At 38.2% G+C, this 23,309-nt stretch overlaps 1 protein-coding gene across 15 annotated transcripts in view; it reads right to left on the reverse strand.

Annotated features, from left to right (window-relative positions):
- CACNB2 (calcium voltage-gated channel auxiliary subunit beta 2) overlaps positions 1 to 23,309 on the reverse strand; it is a 245,833-nt gene that overhangs the window by 62,459 nt on the left and 160,065 nt on the right. For 12 of the 15 annotated variants that reach the window (XM_040545628.1, XM_040545622.1, XM_040545621.1 and 9 more), the window contains one exon: positions 20,131 to 20,250. In XM_040545628.1, coding sequence (XP_040401562.1) covers positions 20,131 to 20,250 — 120 coding nt within the window. The other 3 variants (XM_040545626.1, XM_040545627.1, XM_040545634.1) reach the window with 3 other exon arrangements.

The following is a 23,309-nucleotide window of genomic DNA, read 5'->3' on the forward strand; positions in this document are numbered from 1 at the left end:
AAATGACTTTTCATTCAACATTAATCCTGGACAAAAAAATGACCAATCATCACATAGGGTAATTAAGAAATTATATCTATAACCTCTAGTGCAAAAAATATTACATTGAAGAAGCAGTGTCAGAGGGGAAGTTGGTGAAAGAGCAATCTCGAGTCATACGTTTTCCAAGGAGGAAAAGGTAAATCTCTCCTTTAAGAACACAAACTTACTAACCCTACAAAATTTTTGAAACAAAACAAGGATAACTACAAAGCATACATAGATTAAGATGGTGTCAAACAGTTTTGTCTTTGTTCTCCCTCTGCAGAGTAGCCAGTTTAAAGAATGGGAGCGTGGCAAGATGCTGCGCAGGTCTAAAAAGCCACAGTAAGGAAGCTTATGTTGCTACTTGCACATATGCAGGACTGACTAAACCTTGAAGTGCCCAGTAGAAACCATGAAATCACAGGTATTAAGATGTGTGGTATGCTCTAGATATAGATAATTTAGGTCATAACCATAAGAGATACAAGCAGTCCTCTGAGATAATCCTCATATGACACTGTTACTACTTTAAAAGGAGTATTTCTATAATAACTCTTGATTAAATATAGAAATATGACAACAGTGACTAAATCTAGATGCTTTATGGCTCTTCTGTGAGGTTCTTCACTCAAATCTGACTGCAGTCACTGGACAGACAGCATTAAGGTTTCTCACAAGAAAACTGGTTTCCTTTTTGGAAAATTAGTCTCCCATCAAGGCATTTGTACATTTTAAATACGTTTTTCAAAATGGTTTTAGAGATACAAACTCAGTTCAGGGGAAAAAAAAAAAAAAAAAAAAAAAAAAATGGAGAGAGATCTTGGAGGTCTCTTCCAACCTAGATGATTCTGTGATTCTGTGATCTATCTATAGCCTTTGTCACAAAATATAAACAGATATTATCGTCTTTCTAAATGTCAGAAATCTCTTAACATTTCATCTATTATCTTCACCAACTCCATTTATTCCCAGAACACTTGAACTCAGGAAGTCCCTAATGTACTGGAGTATCTAAGTCTGACTAAGTTACTTGCTGCAGTTATTCAGCTTTTAAGATTTAAAACAAAAACGAGCAGGAGATGTACAGATGGCTGCATGCACTGGGTAAGAGTGTTCAAGGGTGAAACGATACAGAACGTTTGCATTTCTCAATCCTCCCTGTTAGCTTTCTGAAAGCAAGCGCGTAGTATTGCCATATGCGTTATTTTATAAATGCTGGATTATTTAGTCCTTATTCTTATAGCCTGTGGTCTTAAAAAACTATGATTTAGCTAGAATGACAGCTTTCATTAAAAATAAAAAAATAAAACTAGTATTCCAGTCCTTGCAATTGTGAAAGAAGGTTTGAAGATATTTCCCAAACCTTGCCTAAAGGCTCAGAAACTTTGGAGTGAATTTCATAAATGACATTGTTTTCAGTGTTCAGCTTGTGACTTCTTGAGGTCTGCAGCTAAACAGGGAAATTGCATTTACTTCTCTGATCTTTCTTCCCATTACTTTTCTTCCCTTCATGGCTGATTCATCATCACCAACTATGGTTCTCAGATGTCCTATGTTTTGCTTTTTTGCTTTGAAGTATTTTGGGGTTTTCTCCCTCCCCTCTTTCAACAGACATTTGCCACATCCTCTCTTCTCATCTAACTCTGTCAGGAGGAACTGGACAAAATTCTGCCCAGCCTCTCAAGAACTCTGTGCTACCACGACACCTGTCTGGTATCTGTACAAAGCTACTGCTTTCAGCAGCTCAGGGGAGAAAATAGGAGAAATGCCATCCAGCCTTACAACAGGGCAGATAAAGTGCTGTTGTTTCTTGTAACAGGCCACAGACTGCATGTTAAATTAGTAGCACAGGCATGAGAATCTTACCTTGCCCTGCCTGGAGACTTGCTTTAGCTTGTAGCAGAAATTACCTAGTATCCAGGTGACTGGCACAAATACTTTGCTTTACCTTTCTCTTAGCTTTTTACAACTGTGTTGTAGAATGCCTATTAAATATACTTTTGCAACTCATAGATAGTAATAACAAGGAATTAGGCAGTGCACTCTGCACAGGATATGACTTTAGAATAAAATGCAGCAGACAGTACAGGCACAGGAGGAAGGCAGAGCCCTGAATGTGCAGGCACAGGACAACCATGGAAGTCCAATGGCTAGAAGCAACCTAGAAGCAACCCATCCATCACAACCCACGTGCATAGAACAGTCTTAGGGGTAGAAAGAGAGCAAAGAACCAGTATCCAGCATAAAATAACATCTTTGTTTGTAAAGTGAAGTTACAGCCCAACGAAGGAAGTGCAAACCACAAAGCACGCTGACAGAGTACAACCCAAGATGGATGCTATACTGAGGAAGAAGAAAGCACCAACATCAGCACTGTACTCCTCCTCTTACAGGACTCCACACTGATGATTCCCTGTTTCCCAACCCTAATCCCAACTGCTCCCTTCAGTGCTGGGACCCAGAGGTGCACTGTAGAAAGTATCTATAATTTAATTGCATATAATTTGAAACTGCTGAAATTGAAATAATAGTTAATTCACTGAGCTAGCAATGAAATCTTGGCTTTCCAAATAAAAAGCTTTCTTTTCTCCAAAGCCAATTTGTGAGCCATAAACTGGTAATAATTCAACCAACCTATTCTGTAACTGAGATGCAACAAATTGATAAGAAAAAAAAAATGTGATAAAAAGAACATCCTTTCTGAGAAAAACATCCTTGTACGAAAGCAGCTGGAACATTAGGACTGCCTCCCAAAAGGTCAGTCCACCTAAATCATGTTGGTATTGGTAGGGAAAAGAAAAATCTGGCTCATTTTTCCTACAGATTACAATAGAGAAAGCTCAACATTTTTTACCTCCTCGAAAAATGCATGTTGCTAGCAAAACCGAGCTCAACAAATGGACAGCATTAAATAACTGTGGGACTGGTTTTTGTTTGTTTGTTTGTTTTTGTGTTTTTGTTTGGGGGTGGGAGGAGGGGGTTGCTTTTTCCCGTATCACTCAAATTATTTGCTTTGAAGTTGTCTAAGAATGATCCAGACATGTCTTTTTAAAGTCATACTTCTCATATCTTCATTCAACTCTTTTCAAGGTTCAGGACTCGCAATGCATTCATTTTTAATTACTACAACTAATAAATAACCCAAAACCAAAGTTTACTGGATTTATGCTTTTTTCTGTTATAAAGAGAAACTTCATTTGTAGAAATATGGGCAAACTATTGAAGAAGTTGTACTTTTCAAAACAAATTACTAAACACAAAGGTAAAGCAAAGCAAACAGGAATAGACCCAATCATGCTGCACCAGTTTTCTTCTGGTTTGAAGTTAGGTTTGAAAGGCTGTATGTTTTTTCCAAGCAAGTATGACATTGCAGTTAAACTTTTCCTTGGTCTCCTGAAATTTCAAACCAAGCTACATCAAAAAAATAAGGCAAACATGTAACAAATTCTGCCCCCGCAAGACTGTAAATCAGATTTTCAATTGGATTTTTTTTTTCTCCTGTTCATGCTCACATATCTGGAAAGGACAAGAATAAGAGGAATCTTTTGGGTAAAAATGTTCAGTTTTACATTGTTAAGAGCTGTATTTAGCTCTTAAAAGTACCAAACGTTCCTAAACAGAATAAAGATAGAGTCACATCCAGAATTCAAGGCAAATATTGTCGCTGCCTTTATCCTTTTCATGCATAATGCTGATGACTGTAATTTTGTCTGATTTTAGTGTTTGCAAATTCTCTTTTGCAGTAAAGAGAACAGACCTTTCAGTGTTCCCGATTTGTAAGCTACTGCCCACTATTACATAAACTTAGAGAATATGTTTGCTGAAGGAAGACATTAAGTACCTTTGCAAGCTCAGAGATCCAACGTTTATTATCCAATGCGCCTTTGCATAGTCATGTTGAAAGAGAGATATATATAAACGTGCTTCATGTATGAACATTATCCACAGTTCAGTATCACCCAGACCAGTAGATTTTCAATCATTACACCTACTTTCCACAGAAAGACAATATTCCTCCCTCATTAAGATCTATATGCGAAGGGAGAATGGCAAGGGAAATTCATTGTAAGGAAAGCAAATGCAACAGAGATAGCTGAGGTGGCATTATCTGTACTGGCAAATCACTGCTAATGTCTTCAACAAGTTTCTAAAAATTCTGAAGCAATTTTGCCACAGGATGATTCCCACAAAGAGGTTACATTAATTAAGTAATGGACGCTACACACACTATCTCATATTCCAGAAAGCTTGCAGCTTCCAGCACCATGTCCATAACCATTTTTGTCTCAAAATGCTGTAACCCATTTTTTTGCCTAAATGCAAAATTTAGAAGCACACACTTTCTGATTCTACATTCTTCAAAAAATTATGAACATTCCATTTTACTTTTATACACCAAACATGGTAAAACTATACCACCTTAAAATACAAGAAATCTAAGCTTGTGATTTTTCACCAGCACAGAAGAGCATCATCATTTAAAAGCTATCAACTATAGATATGGCGTTTCCCATTTGATACTCCTGCAGACAGCTGCATTTACCAGTATTCTGCATACCTTGAAGTCTTTGTGATCATAAGGCACAAACTGGAGAGGAGGAGATGTTTCAACTTTAAGCAAGAAAGCAAAGAAAGAAAGAAACCAACCAACAAAATAATAATAATGAAGCAACAGTAACAGTATAATAATATATAAATATATATAATATATATATATTAAATATATTTATAAATATATAAACAGTATAATAATAATGAAGTAACAGTAACTCAAACACTGTGGAACAGTAGTTATCTTTGAGGAAAGAAAGAAAGAAGTATCTGATATTAGAAGACTTTAAAACAGCTGAACTTCCACAAACTATAAAAATAAATAATACAAGTAGAAATCTATTCATAACTTCCAAATCTTGAAGAAGCTACCAAGTTCTTGAGAAACATCCCAAGCTGATTTTGAACACACTCGGTATTAAGTGGATGGTACATAATAAAAGAGAGGTGCCAAAATCAGGACCACAGGGCTTTCATCATTTTGAGGCTTCAGTGTTTTTATCATGAGAGAATAACTCAACTTACAATGTGAGCAATATTGCCAATGTCACCACTGATTCCCTGTTTTAAAAATGACCAGAAGAACAACTGCAAGCATGGCAGGGGGACAACTCAGTAATACATGTAATCATGTAAGAGTCTTTGTCAATCTTGAAAATCAAGTTTAGTAAAGAGAAAACAGCCACATCTCACCCTGTTTATGCAATACATTGACATAAGTACACAGGATAGCCAGAAAACGTTATCCAAGGTACTAAACAAAAGGTAACCATTTTGACATTTTATTTCCACAAGCTAAAATATCGAAGGGTATTAAAAATCACAAGCAAAATAATACAGCATTTTTAAAGATCAACAAATAATTATAAAACTATAAGAAGTTTGCAAATGAAATCCAAGAGAAATAAGGCTTGAATGAGAGGGAGGCAGAGTTGTTGTACAGCACATGGGAAGGAATTAAGAGCACTGGTCACTCTGCTCAGTTCTATCCAGAGATAGCAAATTCACTTAAAAGTCTCCACTGAATATGTCACATATGTTGCACTAGACATGATCATTCATTCAAACTATGATATTTTATTTTGGGGAAAAAAAAAAAAAACACAACAGGAAAACTGCAGATACGTACAAAAAATGGAACACAAAAATCATAGATTACAATGCCTACTCATGTTTACCATTCCAGCACGGCAAAAAAATGCATGCTGAGGAAGGAGACCTCAGAGATTTAGGTACCGAAGGAAGATGTAAAAACAAACAAACAACAAAAACAACACCAACAAAACAGTATTTAAAGAACATGAGAACATGGGAAAACAACATGGGGAATAAAGAGGCAGCAATCATTCCAAAGGCTAAGGCCAAAAAGCCACTTCATTGACTTCCTGCTTGGTCAGCATGCAGAGTATACAGAGCCCGCAAAGTCTTACGTGAATCCCGGAAAATGAGGTTCATGCCTTGACAGGGAATCCGGACAAGTGAAAAAAGTTTTAAGACATTTACTGGTGAAATTTACAGTCTAGATTTCTCTTATGCTATAAAAATGAAACTTGCCATTTCTTTCATGTGAATTCAGCTTCTTTTTTCCACACAGGACACCACAGTGGTGGGATTTGACAATTTGCTAGTAAAAACATGAGTGGCCACTTTTAGAGTTCTTCCACAATCAATGCAGGCTCATTTCTTTACCTGTATCTATCATTTGTATACATAAATTATAAACGTAATAAATGCCAGCACTGATAGACATTCTGAGCTGATTGGAGTCATTAAAAATAAATTGCTAAATTCTATCTGCTGCCTTCTACTTTAACTAGGCTAAATTTAATGACTAATCCCAGGCTTGAATACAGATTTATATTACAATTTAAAAGTTCAACAGTAAACAAAATATGTTACTCAAAACTGGCTTTCTGCACATGCAGCCTACCTACCACCTTTCCACGTTAGGGAAAGTAGGAGTGATTTAGAGGCCATTTAATATATGACAGATTTTTTTCCTTCAAGTTCTAGAATAACACTAAAATATACGTTTCTCCTATTCATCCAAACGTGACCCTAAGATGAAATAATCATTTAAGCATTATCTATGTGTCACTAAATAAATCTATTAAATGTGCTTTGCAATGAAGTCCATCCAATGAATTTTCCTTCTGATTGTGCTGAAATCAGATTTCAAAGCAGGTGACTGGAAGCAGGACAGTGTCAGTGTGGGTCTAAGTACCACCCACTGGCCACAGCCAGCTTCCAGCACGCCAGTGTGAGCTGGCTTTTAGCAAGGTTGTTAAAATCTTTGAGCTGCTGGTCAGGGAGTGGAAGCAACCTGAATCTTTTCCATCTCTAAAAGCAGACTCTAAAAGCTGTTAAAGCTTCTGTTGGTCATCCCAGGAGGGGAGATGCTGAGAAAATGCATGTTGGGACTCAGAAGGGAATAAAAAATGAAAAAGACATTAGAAATACTTACAGAATGTTCACTGAAAAATTGTGAGATTTTACCTCCTATTTTATTTTACTTCCTAAAATGAAGCAACTTTCTGTAACGATAGACAACATACAGTGAACTGCAAGTATATGGCATGTTTACATATGATGTCAAACAAGAATCTGGCATCAAAAGACACCATAAACACAACTGACCAAAAGCTATCATACAAAACGTGTACCAATAGTCATACAGACAGGTCTACCTGCTCTGAAAATTTCAAACAAGGCAAATGTGTAAAGAAAATTTATGCAAAGAATGAGCCAGGCAGAAGTGTTAATACCTTCCATTACAAGTGCATTTTATGCAACAGAGATATGATAGAGACAGTGGCTAGTTTCCTGTATTTTGTTGTCATCTCTTTTTGATGAAGGTCACCCAAAATCAGAATATATGTTTCAGACAGCCTGGCTGGAGACAGTTGACACTCAAAGGGATATTTGGCAATAGCCAAAGAAGTGCAGAAATAGAATCACAGAACAGTTTGGGTTGGAAGGGATCTTAAAGATCACCCAGTTTCAACTCCCTGCCATGGGCAGGGACACCTCCCACTAGGCCAGGAGCCCGAGCTTCAAAAGATCTCTGCAACACCCTGCAACACCACCGACCCCACACACCCAGCACTCTTTCATAGGATAAACAATGACTGGTGCATTGGAGCAGAGATGCTTGTTGCTAAAATACAGTGTTTCATAGCCATCATGTCATTTTACAGATACTTAGAGAAGTTTTACTCTCCACACTTGAAATTTCTTTAGGTGTTATTCAACTTACTGCTAAATTTGACAGTGTTATGCAAGAGCATGTGCATCCCCCACCCCTGCAAAAGGTTTTTTTCCTGTGCATACTTGATACTGATTTCACACAGGACCCAGCATGTACTGAAGCTGTTACTGTCCTTAATATAGTTAAAGCAACATAGAGCAGCTATTCAACTGCTGCTAAAAGGAATCATGCACTTAATTTGCTGGATTTTTAACAGCTTCATTTCCTTCTACTGTACTAAAAATCTCAAACCTTATATAGAGTGTGAAAAACCTAAGTCACAAAAAATACAGAATATATTGAGAATGCCAATCAAAAAGTAACTGAAAACCTCTTTAGCTGAGCAAAAATCTACAATAAGGAGAATTTAAAGAATATACTTTTAAGGTTTAGAATTCTGCAATAAGTGAAAAAGAAATCTGCTAAAACATATTTTGACACTCTTAAAGTAATATGTGTGACCACAATGCTGAATTAATTTATATTCTTTGAAGAAGATAAATTTGGGTTCTTAAACCTTGAGTAACTGCTTAATTTACCAGTTAAATTCAAACAATATGCTCTGAACTGCCCCAACATGTTATCTGCTATTCCCATTCAAAGTTATTCCACTCAAAAGAGCATCAACAGATTTCAGTAATTTGATAAGACATCCTCCCCCTTTTATTTCCACCTAACTTTCAGCTTGTTAGAAAATGTGTCAACCAAGTTAAAGAAGGAAAGAATGTCAGGACATTCAAAGTAGATGACTTGTTTCTATAAACATATTTTATCCAAGCAGAATGGCTTTAAAATAAAAGATTGAAACATGGAAATGAGCAAGAGAGACAAACTGAAGTGTTTGCTATAAATGATGAGAAATGGAATCCAACCTATTTCTCCAATATTTCTAATAAATACTAAGATATTTCTTAGCCCTAAATTTGAGGTGGGCAAGTGCATTAACTTTTCTCTAGCTGCATAAACGCTTGTGTTTATGTTATCACTTACTTTCTTTTATTTCTACTTAAAACATTAAAAAAAAATACTTAAAAAATACTTAAAACAAAAATACCCATTTTAATAAGAAAGAAAACATTTGTGGGTCTTGACATAGAGGTTCTTGATTTAGTTCCAGCTTACAGAAGGTGATAAAAAGAAGTGAGTTTATTGATGAAAGTCAAGATTTGGAATAGTATTTTTTATAATTTCTAGAGGTTGATGCTATGATTATCTAGAAAGATAAACAATATAAATATACAATACCATAGCAATACTGCCAGTGAACACTCCATATGAGCATGTAAGTGATCCATCTCAGAAAAATATGCTTGATGCAACATCTCAAAGAAACTGATTTAAAACTTGAAGTAATTTTGTTTTACATACACGCATATGAAACCTGACAGTATCAGTAAGGACTTAATTATTACTTTTCAGAAAGAGAACTATTTCCCGTATCCACAATTAATAAAATGCCTACTATTAAAGCACAGTATGATGAATTTTAGTTTTTTTCAAACATTTGAGAATAAGATAAAGTTATGGCATATTTAGCAGCTTTTCATCTCTGCAATTCCAGGCTCTCATAAAGGAGTTTGCTTTTGTGGGCATGGTTTATTACATCTAGCACTTTTTTTTTTTTTTGTTCTGATAAAAGACCACTGTGGTGAGAGCTTCAAATCAGGATTAAAACATACAGGGAAAATCTGCGGGAAGTCGTGTACCAGGAGACATATTCACTGTGCCTAGAATTAATGATCATGGCTTCAAGACCCCAGTCATGAATAAACAGAAATCAGTCTCTCTGCAGTGACATGAAAGATGCATGCAGAATGGCATGCATGTTGTATGTTCCAGCTGTTGATTTATATTTGTCTGGATTCCTGTTTTCAGCAGTAGGAAACTGAATATAAAGGATTTCTCAGCTGAAAAGTGTGCACTTTTTTTTTTTTTTTCCCATTCTTGTTGTATGGAGCTTTCAGTCTCAGTCCACATTCCCATGCTACTGCACATTGCTGCCTGTGAGGCTGCATCGTGGTCTGCTGACCATCGGTGTGGTCTACTGACACAACTATGAAATAACGCTACTGAAATAAATGATCAGAGCAGCTGCTGAACTGAAACTTCTTAGACTAATATTTTGGAACCAAAGATGCTGTCATGAAACCACATTGACAGAGACAAAGCATAACCAAAAGGTGCGATGGGAAGAGAGTCAAGTCTGAGATATGCAAAATAAAATTGAGTCTCCCAAATCCAAACATTGGTCAAGAATGTCAATGTTAAATTCTTTCCATCTCCTCCTTTCCCCAGATCTTCAAATTGAATCACAGAACAAGTCTGCATGAATCAATCCACATTATGTCCATATTTCTTTCCAAAAACTATTTTGCCTTGTTTGCCCTTTCCTCATCCTCAGGCCTGCAACTCCATCACAGGCTTTCTAATGAAACTCAGTTTGAGAGCTTGCCTTGAAGCTTTTACCAGCAATGAGCCAAATTCCAAGATGAGCTATTGCTCTGGATGAACAAACAGCAAGGAAACAGTTTTATGCTGGATGACTTAATCTGGTGATTTTATGTTGAGGGAGTTTAAAAGTAGGAGTAGGGAATCCTTCCCTCTGTGAGTTCACACATGCATAGCACATATATGGCAACACAGCTCCACAGGTTTACCCTTGCAAGAAGGAGGCACCAACCTCCTTTGTCACAAGCTTTTGGAGCCATCCCATTCCTAAAGTCACTCCCAGCAGAACAGGAACAAACACTGGAAACACAACTCTTCCTCATCCTTCTGTCAGGGAAAGAAGGATAAGGACTCTGCCTAATTCTACTGTGCAACACCCAACATGGTTGGAATAGACTATTTGTTGCCAATCTCTCTTCTGGAGTAAAGGTGTTTTGAGAGTGGTTAGAGATGTCTGTCTTTGAGCAGGTAATTTTTATTATTATTATCTGAAAACTATGAGGTGGTGCAGCAATACTGCCCATCATCCAAGAGATGGGGAGCTCTGTCAATAGTCCTTCAGCAGCTTATGATGACACATAGTGTAGCCAGTGGGACCAGGGAGACGATTGTCCCCTTGTACTCAGCTCTGGTGAGGCTGCACCTTGAGTACTGTGTTCAGTTTTGTGCCGCTCACTACAGGAAAGACATCAAGGCCCTGGAGCATGTCCAGACAAGGGCTATGAAGTTAGTAAAGGACCTGGAGCATAAGTTTTATCGGGAGTGGCTGAGGAAACTGGGGTTGTTCAGTCTGGAGAAGAGGAGGCTCAGGAGAGACCTTATTGCTCTCTACAACTACCTAAAAGGAAGGTGTGGGGAGCTGGGGGTCAGCCTCTTCTCGCAGGTAACTAGTGATAGGACTAGAGGGAATAGCCTCAAGTTGTGCCAGGGGAGGTTTAAGCTGGAAATTAGGAGAAATTTCTTCTCAGAAAGAGTGGTTAGGTGTTGGAACTGTTTACCCAGGGAGGTGGTGGAGTCACCGTCACTGGGGGCATTTAAGGAAAGGTTGGACGTGGTACTCAGGGACATGGTTTAGTGTGCAATATTGGTGGTAGGGGGATGGTTGGACCAGATGATCTTGGAGGGCTTTTCCAACCTTTATGATTCTATGCTCCCTGATCCTGCGTTTGACAACTCAAGTGCCAGGAGAGGCAGCAAGACGAGGAAGGCCCATGGTTAGCCCCACCAGACAAGGAAGCCACACAAATTCAAGTCCACAGAGCACACGAGGCCTGCTATAAAGGCAGAAGATATCAAGCAATACCACAGTTGCTGAATTAACACTAGGGGAGAACACAAGAAAGTATGCTCTTCTGTGTATGAGTCATTTGACTTGCTAAAAAAAAAAAAAAAAGGAGTAAGGAGTCAAAATAATGAAAAAACTGTGATAAATGTAGCAAGCTTCCTTACAGCTCCTCTGGGAGGGATACTTTCAACTGTAATTTGACTATTATTGAAAGTCAGAAATATATTTCCCTTTCCAATTACTGCCATTTATTACTGATGATTACTAAAAGCAACGTGTACAGCTGAGTCTCAAGATGGCAGGTACTCAGCATTTCTCCTCATTTTTATTTCAGTCAGGAAGCATCTCTTTCATGACAGACTGAGCTGACCTGGAGTTATAGGAACCCCAAGTGCTTTTGTTCATCTGTTTCATTTCAAGTGAACTATTAGAAGCCAACAGCATTTTAAAACTCAATTTACAAATAATTGGCAGAAAAGATGGAGTCAAAAAGCAGAAGAGCATCTCTTCCTTTACTTCAACATTCTGACATCTCTAGTCAAAACAATCAAAGCAGCTGCAGCTTGAGCCTTCATCTTCCCTTTCAAGATGTTTTTTGCCTTCACTTTTCCTTCAGTCACTGAAAAAAGGACAGTTTGTGGATCAATAACACAAGAATACTTGCAAAATAAAAGCCGAAACCAGGGGGTGGATCCCTGCTTTCCATACTTGTCAAATGCAGATCAGTTCAAAGTACTGAAAACAAGGCTGGAGTTTCAAACTGTATTTTGGATTCCAAATATAATAAACAGCAGGTCACCTTGAAAATAGGCATCTACCGGATAAGATTCCCAAAAAAAGAATAAAGGACAGTCTTATTGATATGTATTTCAGTCATACATTTATCTTAAATATTGTATTTTGTCACTGATGTACTATCATACGTTTCCAGGAACAAAAAAGAACAAATTTTATACTCATAAGAAAAAATGGTTTAATTGTTAGCAGGGAAAGAGAATTTTGTAACAGTTATAAAGAAGCAAGAAAGGAGTCTCATCTCCAAGAATAATAAACAAAACAGAAACTCATGATTTCATGCCAATTGTTGGAGGCAACTGAAAGGATAAAAAAATAATATAATAATTACAGCATGGTAAAATTCTCCTGATATGGACAGGGAGGAGTCCAGGTACAGTACAGCTGGATATTGTAAAGAAAATTAAAATGGAAGAAACCATAGTATTCTCTCGACCACTATCAGTAACACATTAGTTGTTTGCACAGCTGTATTGATCATCATTGTACCACTTTTTAAAACTTAGGTAGCATGCACATGTGATGCTATCAATAACGCTGGATTTAAAATTAAAAAAATCCTGGATGAAATTATCATCATCTCCTCCTTGCCAAATATATAAAGAAGGGTTTTCAAGAAAAATGAGTGCAACAATTAATATTTCAGTGGATACCTTCTCAGCTAAAGCTAGAGAATACCACCTAGAAGTTATTTAAGATTTCATATCAGATCCAATAAAAGTATTTGATTGCCAGGTGAATATGAAATGCCAGAGGAAAATGTCAATGCAGGATTGGAGGTACAGAGAAGGTGATCTGAGGTTTGTACAGGCTCTGCAAGTGAATGTTAGGGTAAGTTTACACCATGGCTGTGTTTTTTTTTGTTTGTTTGTTTGTTTTTGCTCTAGGGTATGCACTGGTTTTACATAGAATATAGAAGAAAAGATGACAGGAAAACAACCAGGAATTCTATTCTTCACTGGGGCCTTCTCTGAATCTTCAAATGTTTTTAATGAATTTTTGTCATACTATGACTAACACAGAAACCAGACACTGTTCACAGTTCAAGCTGAGTTTTGCACTTAAAATGTTCCTAACCTGGGAATACATCTTCCTCCCAGGTATCATTGGTTTACTTTGGGCTCCTACTGATTTTCTCTTTAAGTTTTACACAGCCAACGACTAGTTTATGTAATTAAAGTTTCCTAAGAAAACACTTTTGAATTAGCATCTGATGTCAGTCTAATTTTGTACCAAAACACTCTACTGCTACCTATAGTTAGAACTCATCGGCATCTTATGTATAATGTTATAAAACAAGATGTAATTGTGAAGAAAAAAAAACACACTTATTTTTCAACCTTCCAACCATTTTTTTTCCTGATTAAGCATAAAAACAAAAACAGATAATTCCCCCTCCCCACCTCCTTTACTCTTCCTTCTTGTTTTTGTTTGTTTGTTTTTTAAGAGAGGAAGGAGGGGAGTCAGACTCTACAGATCTTTGCCTATGACTCAAGAACCATACCTGGGGGCTGAAAAATGTGCACTTTGGCTAGGTTGGACAACTAAAGTTTTGTTTTCTACCACTGAACTGTTCTCAAAGACACAGAACCTCATCATGTCCAGCAGTGCAAGCTGAGGCACCTCTGCATGGTGATCTACTGGCAGATATACTGAAGTCCTTTCTCCATCTCATTCCTGCTTCCTGGCAGTCCCATCAGCTTTGATTACAGGAAAACTTTGATCTCTGATAAAACACTTCTACTTCATCAGAAGTTTACCCTTTAGTACAACAGTTCTCCTTGTGTACAAAATAAATACTTTAAAATAGGAAGTTACCAGCTGTAGAATATGGCTAATTCAAGTCACCTGTTCTATTTACCTAATACATGCAAAAATATATACACACATGTATTTGTACATGAATATATAAAATGCAAAAATATATGTATAAGCACACACAGCTTCTATAAGCCTGCATTGATAATGCCTAACTTGAATATATTTTATACGTACATACTTTTTAAAAATAGTTTTTAAAAGATAAAAGACAAAAGATAAAATCTCCAGACAGATTTTACATTAAGTTGGAGTTGAAGTATGAAATACACATCGCCCAGAGTACAGAAGACAAAATTATACAAATTGTCCCAAAAATAGATAATACAGATACAAAATCTCAGCATTTATCTTAAGGTGGTTACAAACATTTTAGTTACCTTTAACAATGGCCTATGTCTTGCAATCTTATTTTCCCCTCTATTTTTGAGACAGTAATCTCTAAGTAAAAAAGGCATATGTTAACTTCTCAAAAACAAACAAACAAACAATGGCATGAGAAAGCTGGACCAGCTGCTGAGAAGAGTCAAGTTCTGGAATATGGCATACTGTCTGAGATGTTGGCAAAAGTAAGACAGTAATATAAGCCTCAAGAAAGTTAATGAACCAGGTAATATATGCCTTAACTGGAAATTACTTTGCTTAGAACCACCAGCAGCATCTACCTACATCTGTATCAGCAGAACTGCTCGCTTTGTGCCAGCCTGAACAGCATGCAAAGGCGTATCTTAATTCCTCCTTTCCCACGCCCCATCAAACACACTCACTCCGCACCAGTCACAGATAGCGTCCCCAAATCCACTTCTCATCCTCTTCTATGATTCCCATAACCCTGTGCAGCCTCTGCTGAGACACAGAGCAGCATCTGGCCCCACGCCTGGACCCACTGGTCACAGCCACCTGAACCACACCAAGGGCTGGTCCAAGCATCCTTACTTAAGAGAGCAGGAGTGTGCAAAAGCAGCAGGTGAAGAGCTGGCAGAGAGCTATGAGCTATGCTTGTCTCAGGACTTTCTTAGAACTGTCTCTGTTCCTCAGAGACAAACCATCTCTTTCTGTTGATTATTCAAGGAGCTGCAGGATACTAAAAGATCTATCTCAAGTAAGGTATCTAAATTTAGGCTGAGTTAATGTATCACCACACTTTTTTCCCTACTCAGCCTCAAGAAGCAGAAGAGGAAAGGATACTTATGAAACAGATTTGATCACTCTGTAATCACAGTATGAATGGGATGTGACAGATGTTTTTTAGAGACGGTACTATTTCTGGAGCACTTGGTTCCAGGTTACATGAGACCCCACTGGAAGAAACTATTCTAGTCCCCAAAACAATGCAGTCAAACAGTGAGAATGGATAAAATGTTCAGGGAAATAACGCCCATAATGACAGGCGCTAATGTAAAACAAGCTTATACACTGAAGTTGAAGAAAAAATAGGTCATGAACAAAGACAAAAAGAAAACTATAGGTCACAGACAGCAGTGTAAAGAGAACTGCTTGATGCCCCGGTGTTACAATCTTAAAAAAAAAAAAAAAAAAACAGCAGAAATGACTGAAGAAAATTAAGAAAAAAAAGAGTATCTGCAGCCTGATTCAAGCAGATCCAGCAATGCAGAACTCGCCCCCAGCTAAGCAACAACCAGATTTGCAACTGTACTTTTAGATCAACAACTCATTAATCCCAGCTAGACTACTGTGCCAGCTCACATGTAATCCCAGCAACTCTGATACGCAACATTAGCTGTCTAAATGATAACATGCACTGGAAGTATTCTAAAACAAAATGGCAAATGAGAAGAAATCAATGAAGAAATATTACCATACACAACAGCTGACACAAAGCACTACCCTGTGTTGCTATGGCTTTGGATGCTGTTCAGCACCACAGCGTTCTCATAATTAAGAGAGAATGGAAAGGGTCTCCATGCTGTAACATGCTGACATAATATAAGGACACACATCAAGATGATGGGCACTTCTGGTCTGTCAAAAGTGCTGCTGCAGCTTAAGTAGACATACCTTAACTAGCTTTGCAGCTGCCTGCTAGCAGCGTGGGGTCATTCAGAGGCTGTGAAACCTGCCTGAGAGTGAATAAATACTTAAATAACTAGTCTTGGCACACTGCACTGGATAATTACATCTGACAATCTTTTTCATGCCTTCAGCCTTGCAGGGATACGTAGGCATTATCCCAGCCTGCTAGATATTTCAAAGCAACGGTCCCCAAACCATGCATGGGGCAGTGTGTCGCACTTTAAGACATTGCACTGTTGCAGTCACAAGCCCTCACGACTACTACAGCACACATCAAGAAAGCAACACGTCAGCTTTCATTATTGCTCTGTATTTCTGCCTAAGAGTCAGCAAAGGGATACTTGGTACCAAAATTTTAGTGGTTCACAGTCCTAGTGTAAAAATGATCAAAATTAACTTTTAAACCAGGATTACAGATATTTCAAGTTTTAACAAACTCCTAAAAGGATGCTGGCAGTAGAGTAGTTGGTGGCTTGCAAACAAAGCAGAGTTGAGAGGAACTGAGATTTCCTATTCTGGACACAATTACTGACTGTAGAAATGACAAATTTTTAAAATATAATCACTAAAAAGCAAGTAGTGTCATCAGGCTAACTTATTTTTTGACTTATCAATGCATAAGATTCTGATTTTTATATAAACATGAAATTTGGCAACAGCATCAGAAAAAGTCCTTAGATCTCAGCATCATTAGTGTGCCGTCATCAGCCACAGTGCAGGTCCGCTTTAACCTAGTCCTCATACTACAGACTATGGAGTCCATGCAAAAAATAATCAATAAATAAAAAATCCGCCTTTCAGAATTTGCATTGTAAAACTGTTCTAACCAAGAACGTTTTATCTTCAGGCTTAACAGCTTCATTTGGAGAACCGTTTCCTCTGGGAATAGCTGCTGGCCCACAGGTACCCTCATCTGTTGCCTCTTCATTTTCCATCCCTGGATGATTCCACAGATGCGCTGTGCCCCCCGCTTCCTTACAGTAAATCTCATGCCAAAGTGAGTCAGCAAAATCTGCTTAACCATTTTCTAGAGAAGCAATGCTTTTAAAAATCCAGGTGCCAGAATGCATATTTTCTTACAGTCTTTTTAGTTTTTTTTTTATTTATTACCCTATCTGGGTACATATTGGATGTGATATTAGAATCCAGAAAAAGCCAAAATTAAAAACCTTAAAATCTGCCTAACAATTTGCCATTGTGTGCTTTATTAGTATAGTTTTCCTCTACAGTTTAGGTGTTTTCCCTAGCTGTAAGAAAGGAAAATGGATGTCATTAAAGTGTTTTCACCGAGTGCGTGACACAGTTCAACATTTTTTTTTAATCTACCCTTAATTCACTATCATTTTCTCTCCACTGCTGCATTATTCATGTATGTCAGCCTTTTCTAATTCCTGTGACAAACAGAATTATAATGACTTTATTTAGGATCAACACTTCCACTCACAGTATTAAAAGGTGAAAAGTTAAAGCAGCTGCGTCACTTGGCTCTGCCTGATAGCTGGTGCTGGCGATGGCGAGGCAGCCAGGGAACCGCTGCCTGTGGGGAACAAGTCTGGTTGCACACAGGAGCCAGGCAGCGCCAGCAGAAGTTACTGCTCCGTTGATTTCACCGTGTTTCAGGAAGGTAAAGAAACACCAGTGAAGACAGAAGAGCATACCCTATAATATTTCAGAGCTACTGGGTTAGGTTTAATTTAAGTCTTTAAAAACATTTATTTTAAATGAAACTGACAAATATGTGTAATATTTTATTTATTATTATTAAGTATTAGTATTAACACTAAATATTGCATGGCCATAGCCACTAAATAAAATTATTTCCATGCATTACAGCCTGGAACGTTTTTTTTTTTTTTTTTAAACATTTGGCTTAAGAAACAAACTGCTCATGTAGTTTCAGCTTCAATCTATTTCAAAGCACAAGAGTTTTAAATAATTCATTTTGTGTTTTATACACGACTAGAACTACCCATTGTTATAGAAGGCTGTTTTTGGCAGTTGCCTTTGCTACTTTGACTGTTCACAAGTTGTCTTATAGTCTCAGACGGTGTCAGACCTAGAGACTGTATCTTATGCCAGCTGGAGTGAGAACATTGCCTGGATGTATAGAAATACAGTTTTAAAAACTCAGGATCTGGTAGCATTTTTCTCTATGAACTACAATGGCAGCTGTGCTAGAGGTCATGAATATTACATAAGGGCTGTCCATGCATTCAAGCCAGCATCAGTAAGCCAAATTCCCATAGCAACACTCGCATAGATTTACTCATCACTGAGATGCATCAGTTCAGCAGTAAGTGCTGTAGTGCTACCCTGATTAGTCTGCAAGATATTATTACTTCAACTCTTCTTTTAAAGATTGTGCATTTACTGATAAATTCCACACTTAACCCACATTTCAGAGCAGTCTTTATCATTTCTCCTAACAGGAAAAAAAAAAAAAAACACAACTAACTAAAAGCAATCCTGATAAAATTGAAACTCCTGATTACGATCAGCAATAGCTGTGAGATACAAGGGGAAAGGGAAGAAACAGGCTGCTTTTGGGGCATTTCTGCTGTACTGATCCCAGGGCAGCAGGATCTGACCAAAAAGAGATGTTCAGCATCTCCTATGGTTGGCAAGTTCCAGCAGCACATCAAAAAGCTGCATTAGGAACTCTTATTAAATATAGGTCAATAATTACGTTTTCCAAAAAACATCTTCAGCTTCCCTATTCAAGTTTTCTTGAAGAGGCTGTCTACTTGTGGATTACACTATTGTTTTATTTATGGAGCTGGCCCTCGCTAAACAATCAGATGAATACTTCAGTGATATGGACTCCTGAATTTATGAAGAAACCTTGTAAAACAGGTGGTGTAAATGGGCAGAGGCAAAGCTGGCAGTGGAAAAGGAAACAGAACGGGAGATAGATCAGAGATAAGGAAATAAAAAACGAGGCAAAATGGAGGAGGGGAATCAGAGAGAAATGCAGAGAACACAGGAGAAAAAAAGGTACATCTGAGGAGGAATCTCAATAGTGTATTTTAATATATAAATATAAGAAATGGTACTGAAAAACAGATCTTGGAAAACAGCAATGCACCAAGATTTGACCGGCAGCACACAAAAGGAAAGATTGGAATGAAGTGATAAATGAATGATAACAAACAAGATGAGCCCCATTTTTACAGGTGCAATAATATTTAAAGATATAGTACATACGAAAGAAAGACAAGCCCATACTCTTTCATTGTATTACTGCTAAAAGCCTTACAGTCCTAACTAAACACACAGAAAGAACCTGAAGCTCATTTAGCATTTTCTTACTAATCTGTCACTATCTGCCAGGAGTATGGAGTTAGAAGCAGAAATCTTAACAAGTCCTAGAGCATATTACTCACAGGGTCATTTAACAGTCAAACTGCAAAGAAAGCCAGTGAAGTCTTCAGAAAAAAAAGAAAAAAAAAAAAGATCTTTCCAATAGACTCTATTTACATATGACTTTTAGGGACCAATCCTTCACTCAAGTGTGGTGAACAGGATGTTTGAGGGCTGATTTCTAGAACTCTTAAGTTTTAAGTGTCATAGGGATCCACAGGCAAACTTCCATGAGCATCTTCAGTAAAAACTCTAAGCTTTGAGCATATGCATTGCAAATTAATAAGTATATTCAATAAAAGAAAAAGTGTACACATTTAAATAAGATTATTCTTACTGATGCATGCTAACTGAATGCCTTTTATGGCAAATTCAGATTCTAAGTGATTTTTCCTGAAAAATATAATTCCTACTGTTGTCTGGAAAATCTTTATAACAGGTCTTACAGTGTATGTTAACACATTATAAACATTTGTACCAGTAATGGATGAGATGACAGCTCTTTAAAGCAGAACATTTTATGAATCTTATTCTTTATGAATTTTATGAAAGGAAAATAACATCTTACCTTTGCTTTTTCCAGCTGTGCCTGGGCCTGTCGCTCTGCCTCTCTCCGCACTGCTTCCCTGTCTTCTTCCAGAGATACATCTGAATCGGATGGACGGCTGGTGTAGGAGTCCGCCGAACCCTGCACAAGGAAAAGAAAAATAATGTCACAAGTTGTTTCAGCGTTCAAGAAGAGCAGAAGTGGCTATTCACCTTGTCTTTCCTATTAAATCTGTATCCCTGAAAAGAGAATAACTGCCAAAAAGGGAAAGTCACTTAGTAAAATTACATCTAAGTAAATATTTTCTTCTGGACACTTTCCAGAAGTGCAGGTGTCTTCCCCAGTGTTATATTTCCTGCACTATGCCTGTGTTCTTATTCACATGCATTTTAGTAACCAGAGCCAGTTGCTCTGTAGAGTTACAGCAGTGGTGCAGTGCAGGGCTGAAGGACACACAGCAGCTTCAAGGATGGCTCCATAAAGATGAAAACTCTAAGCAGTGACATTATTAGCAAGGAAACAGATTTTTGTAGCCAAGATGTAACTTCAGTATCAATAATTACCATTACACAATATCCCTGCTAGCAGGATTAAACTCTGCTATCCATTTTTATTTTAGGGCAACCTCTTTACCTGACACACTTTCCCCATCAGAACTGCAAATGGCTCATATCCATCTCTGCCCCTCAGCAAAACATGTAAATGACCACAAATCAACTTCCAACTAATAAAATCTGTCTGGACTCAACACACGTCCACGTATTGCCACAATGGAAGCAGTCACAATGCCAGAACAGCTCTATAAATAATGACAGCTCTGATTTCCCCCTGCATCTCCCTGCATACAAAACAGAGTTCTGCTAATTCAATCAGAATGAAAACAACTGCACTCTCCTCACCGTATTTTTTTTTCTCCTCCCTCTCTACAATACATATAATATATGCCAGTAATGAAAATGTAGGGCTTACACAGATATCAGAATTCTTCAGACGTCCTCCTTTGGCTCTTTTCAGAAGCCTGATCCAGGTGGCCTTCATTAGCCAGACAGCTCAGTTATTGTCCGCAGCTGCAGCGCCCGGCACTGATCTCATAAAACATGTGCACACTGAGCACCGCAGAATCACGGCTCCTTTCCTATCCATGCTCTGCTGTGAGAGCCTTCCTTCTCTTCCCTCTGCCTTTCAAGCTTGCAGCCTCGCTGCTTCCAAGTACTCTAGTGCAATTAAATTCTCAAATTTTCTCATGCCAGTAAAAAGGCAAAAAATAAAAATAATAAAAAAAAATCCACACCACCTCAAAAAAAAAAAAATCAACTTGAATGATAAAAAGGTAAAATAAGCCAGACTTCAGGTAAATGTTGTGAGAGAGGCTTCAATTGATGATAACTGAGATCGACCACAGAAAAATACCTAGGGCTTTTTCCTTTTCGTTTGGGGGGGCGGATTTGGCTGTTAAAAATAGTGCTTATAAGAGAACCTTTTAAAATCCTGTGCAAAATGTATTCAGTGACATTTGCAAGTGCAAAGTTCATTTCATCTCTTCCTAGATTGGCTGGGGGTGGGGTAACAGGCTGTTCAGAGCACTGGGCATGCTCCATATGTGCAGCCTTTTACGCAGATGCTCACATCACACCGTGCTGGTAGCCTATGCCAAATTGCCATTTTACATCTCAAGGGTAAACAGCTGGAAAACGTGAGGTCCCTGCAAAGCTGGAATAGCTGGTACAGTGTCTCGCTGCTGTCATGCATGTCTGCTGCAAGCCCTGCTCCTGTCACGCAGCGCTTCCCGTCACTGTAAGGCACCGAGCCCTCTTGCAGAGACGTAAATCCCAAAATGCGCCTGTTGAACGGGAATTTAACCCCCTAGTCGCTGCTTGTATTTTCCTGACATTGACAGATGAGAAAAGCAAGGATGATGCAACTTACCGCTTAATGCATAAATATTAGATGCTAACAGGGCTAAAGCAAAAGGAAACATTTCATTTCCACGTTCTGCTTTCCAGAGCCACCCTCCATCCTTTCATAAGCTGACGTGGGAATAACAGACTAAGGCATGATTATCCAGAACATTTACGATTCACTGGCAGATATGCAGAATTCTGGTCAAAAAAAAAGATTGGTTACAGCTAAAAGTTTAATAACCTGTCTTTGAACAGACATCAAGGAAATTACATTAAGAAAATTAAGGGATGTTTTGCTTACAGGAGTCCAAATAGATCTAATATGTTACAGTGATCTTCTAAAACTAAAATGCCCAGTGAGCTAAAGCAAAAGGAGAAAAAAATAAAATATACTCAAACTTTCCCTGGAATTTATAAAAAAATCTTGTCCATAAGGGAAATGCCCAAAGTCATTGTAAGCCCATTTCAAAGGTGCCTATTGTTTAAATTTCCCCTTTACTGTGACTTTGCACCAGTGGAGCTGGAGGCAACGGTGACAAAGGACGAGCAGCAACAAGTGGCCAGAAGTTCAGCCTAGACATTAAAGGCTATTACGGTTGACACAATAGTGACCATTGGTCAAAACCATTAATATTATCGAGCATTAATGAAAGCTGAGACTGTGACAAAGCCACCACCCGCCCCCCCCCCTCCAGAACCCCAGCCCCCCAACACTCCAGGGTCCCCCAGCAACCATTCACTGCAGCAGTGGCACCTCCAAACCCTTCCCCAGCTCTGCAGCTCCATGCTGCTCCTCTGGAGCAGAGCAAGGCACCCGGTCACAGATCAACCCCTAAGCAATGCTGTCTTTAAGCAAGAGGAAAACCAACGAGCAAGTCTGACACCGCAATCACACAACTGACACTGGGGGTGCTAGCTTTCTACAGTGGTTCCACAGTGAATGCATCACATTTTCCACTGATGAAGTGGCGTGGAATCACTTTTACTGTCCTTCATCCTGCTGTCCAGAAGGGATGCTGCCTAACTGGTCCTCAGCCTATAAAAAAAGACACCAAGCACAGAAAAGTAATTCCTGTGGCCCTAGAGGAGCCAGATGTTAGGTCAGCATTATTAAAACTGGAATTTCATCTTTCCGGCTGCAGAGATCATTTGTAGTGCTGGTCATGTCTTATGTTGGCCACAAACCCAACATACATTCAAAAAAAATCATAATGATTCAATTTATTTTAATTATATTGACAAATCACATGTATCAAACACAACATTACATTTATTTCCCCAGTGGGACAGACACGGTCA

This window comes from Cygnus olor, chromosome 2, assembly GCF_009769625.2.
Source record: "Cygnus olor isolate bCygOlo1 chromosome 2, bCygOlo1.pri.v2, whole genome shotgun sequence".
NCBI classification, from domain to species: Eukaryota; Metazoa; Chordata; class Aves; order Anseriformes; family Anatidae; genus Cygnus; species Cygnus olor.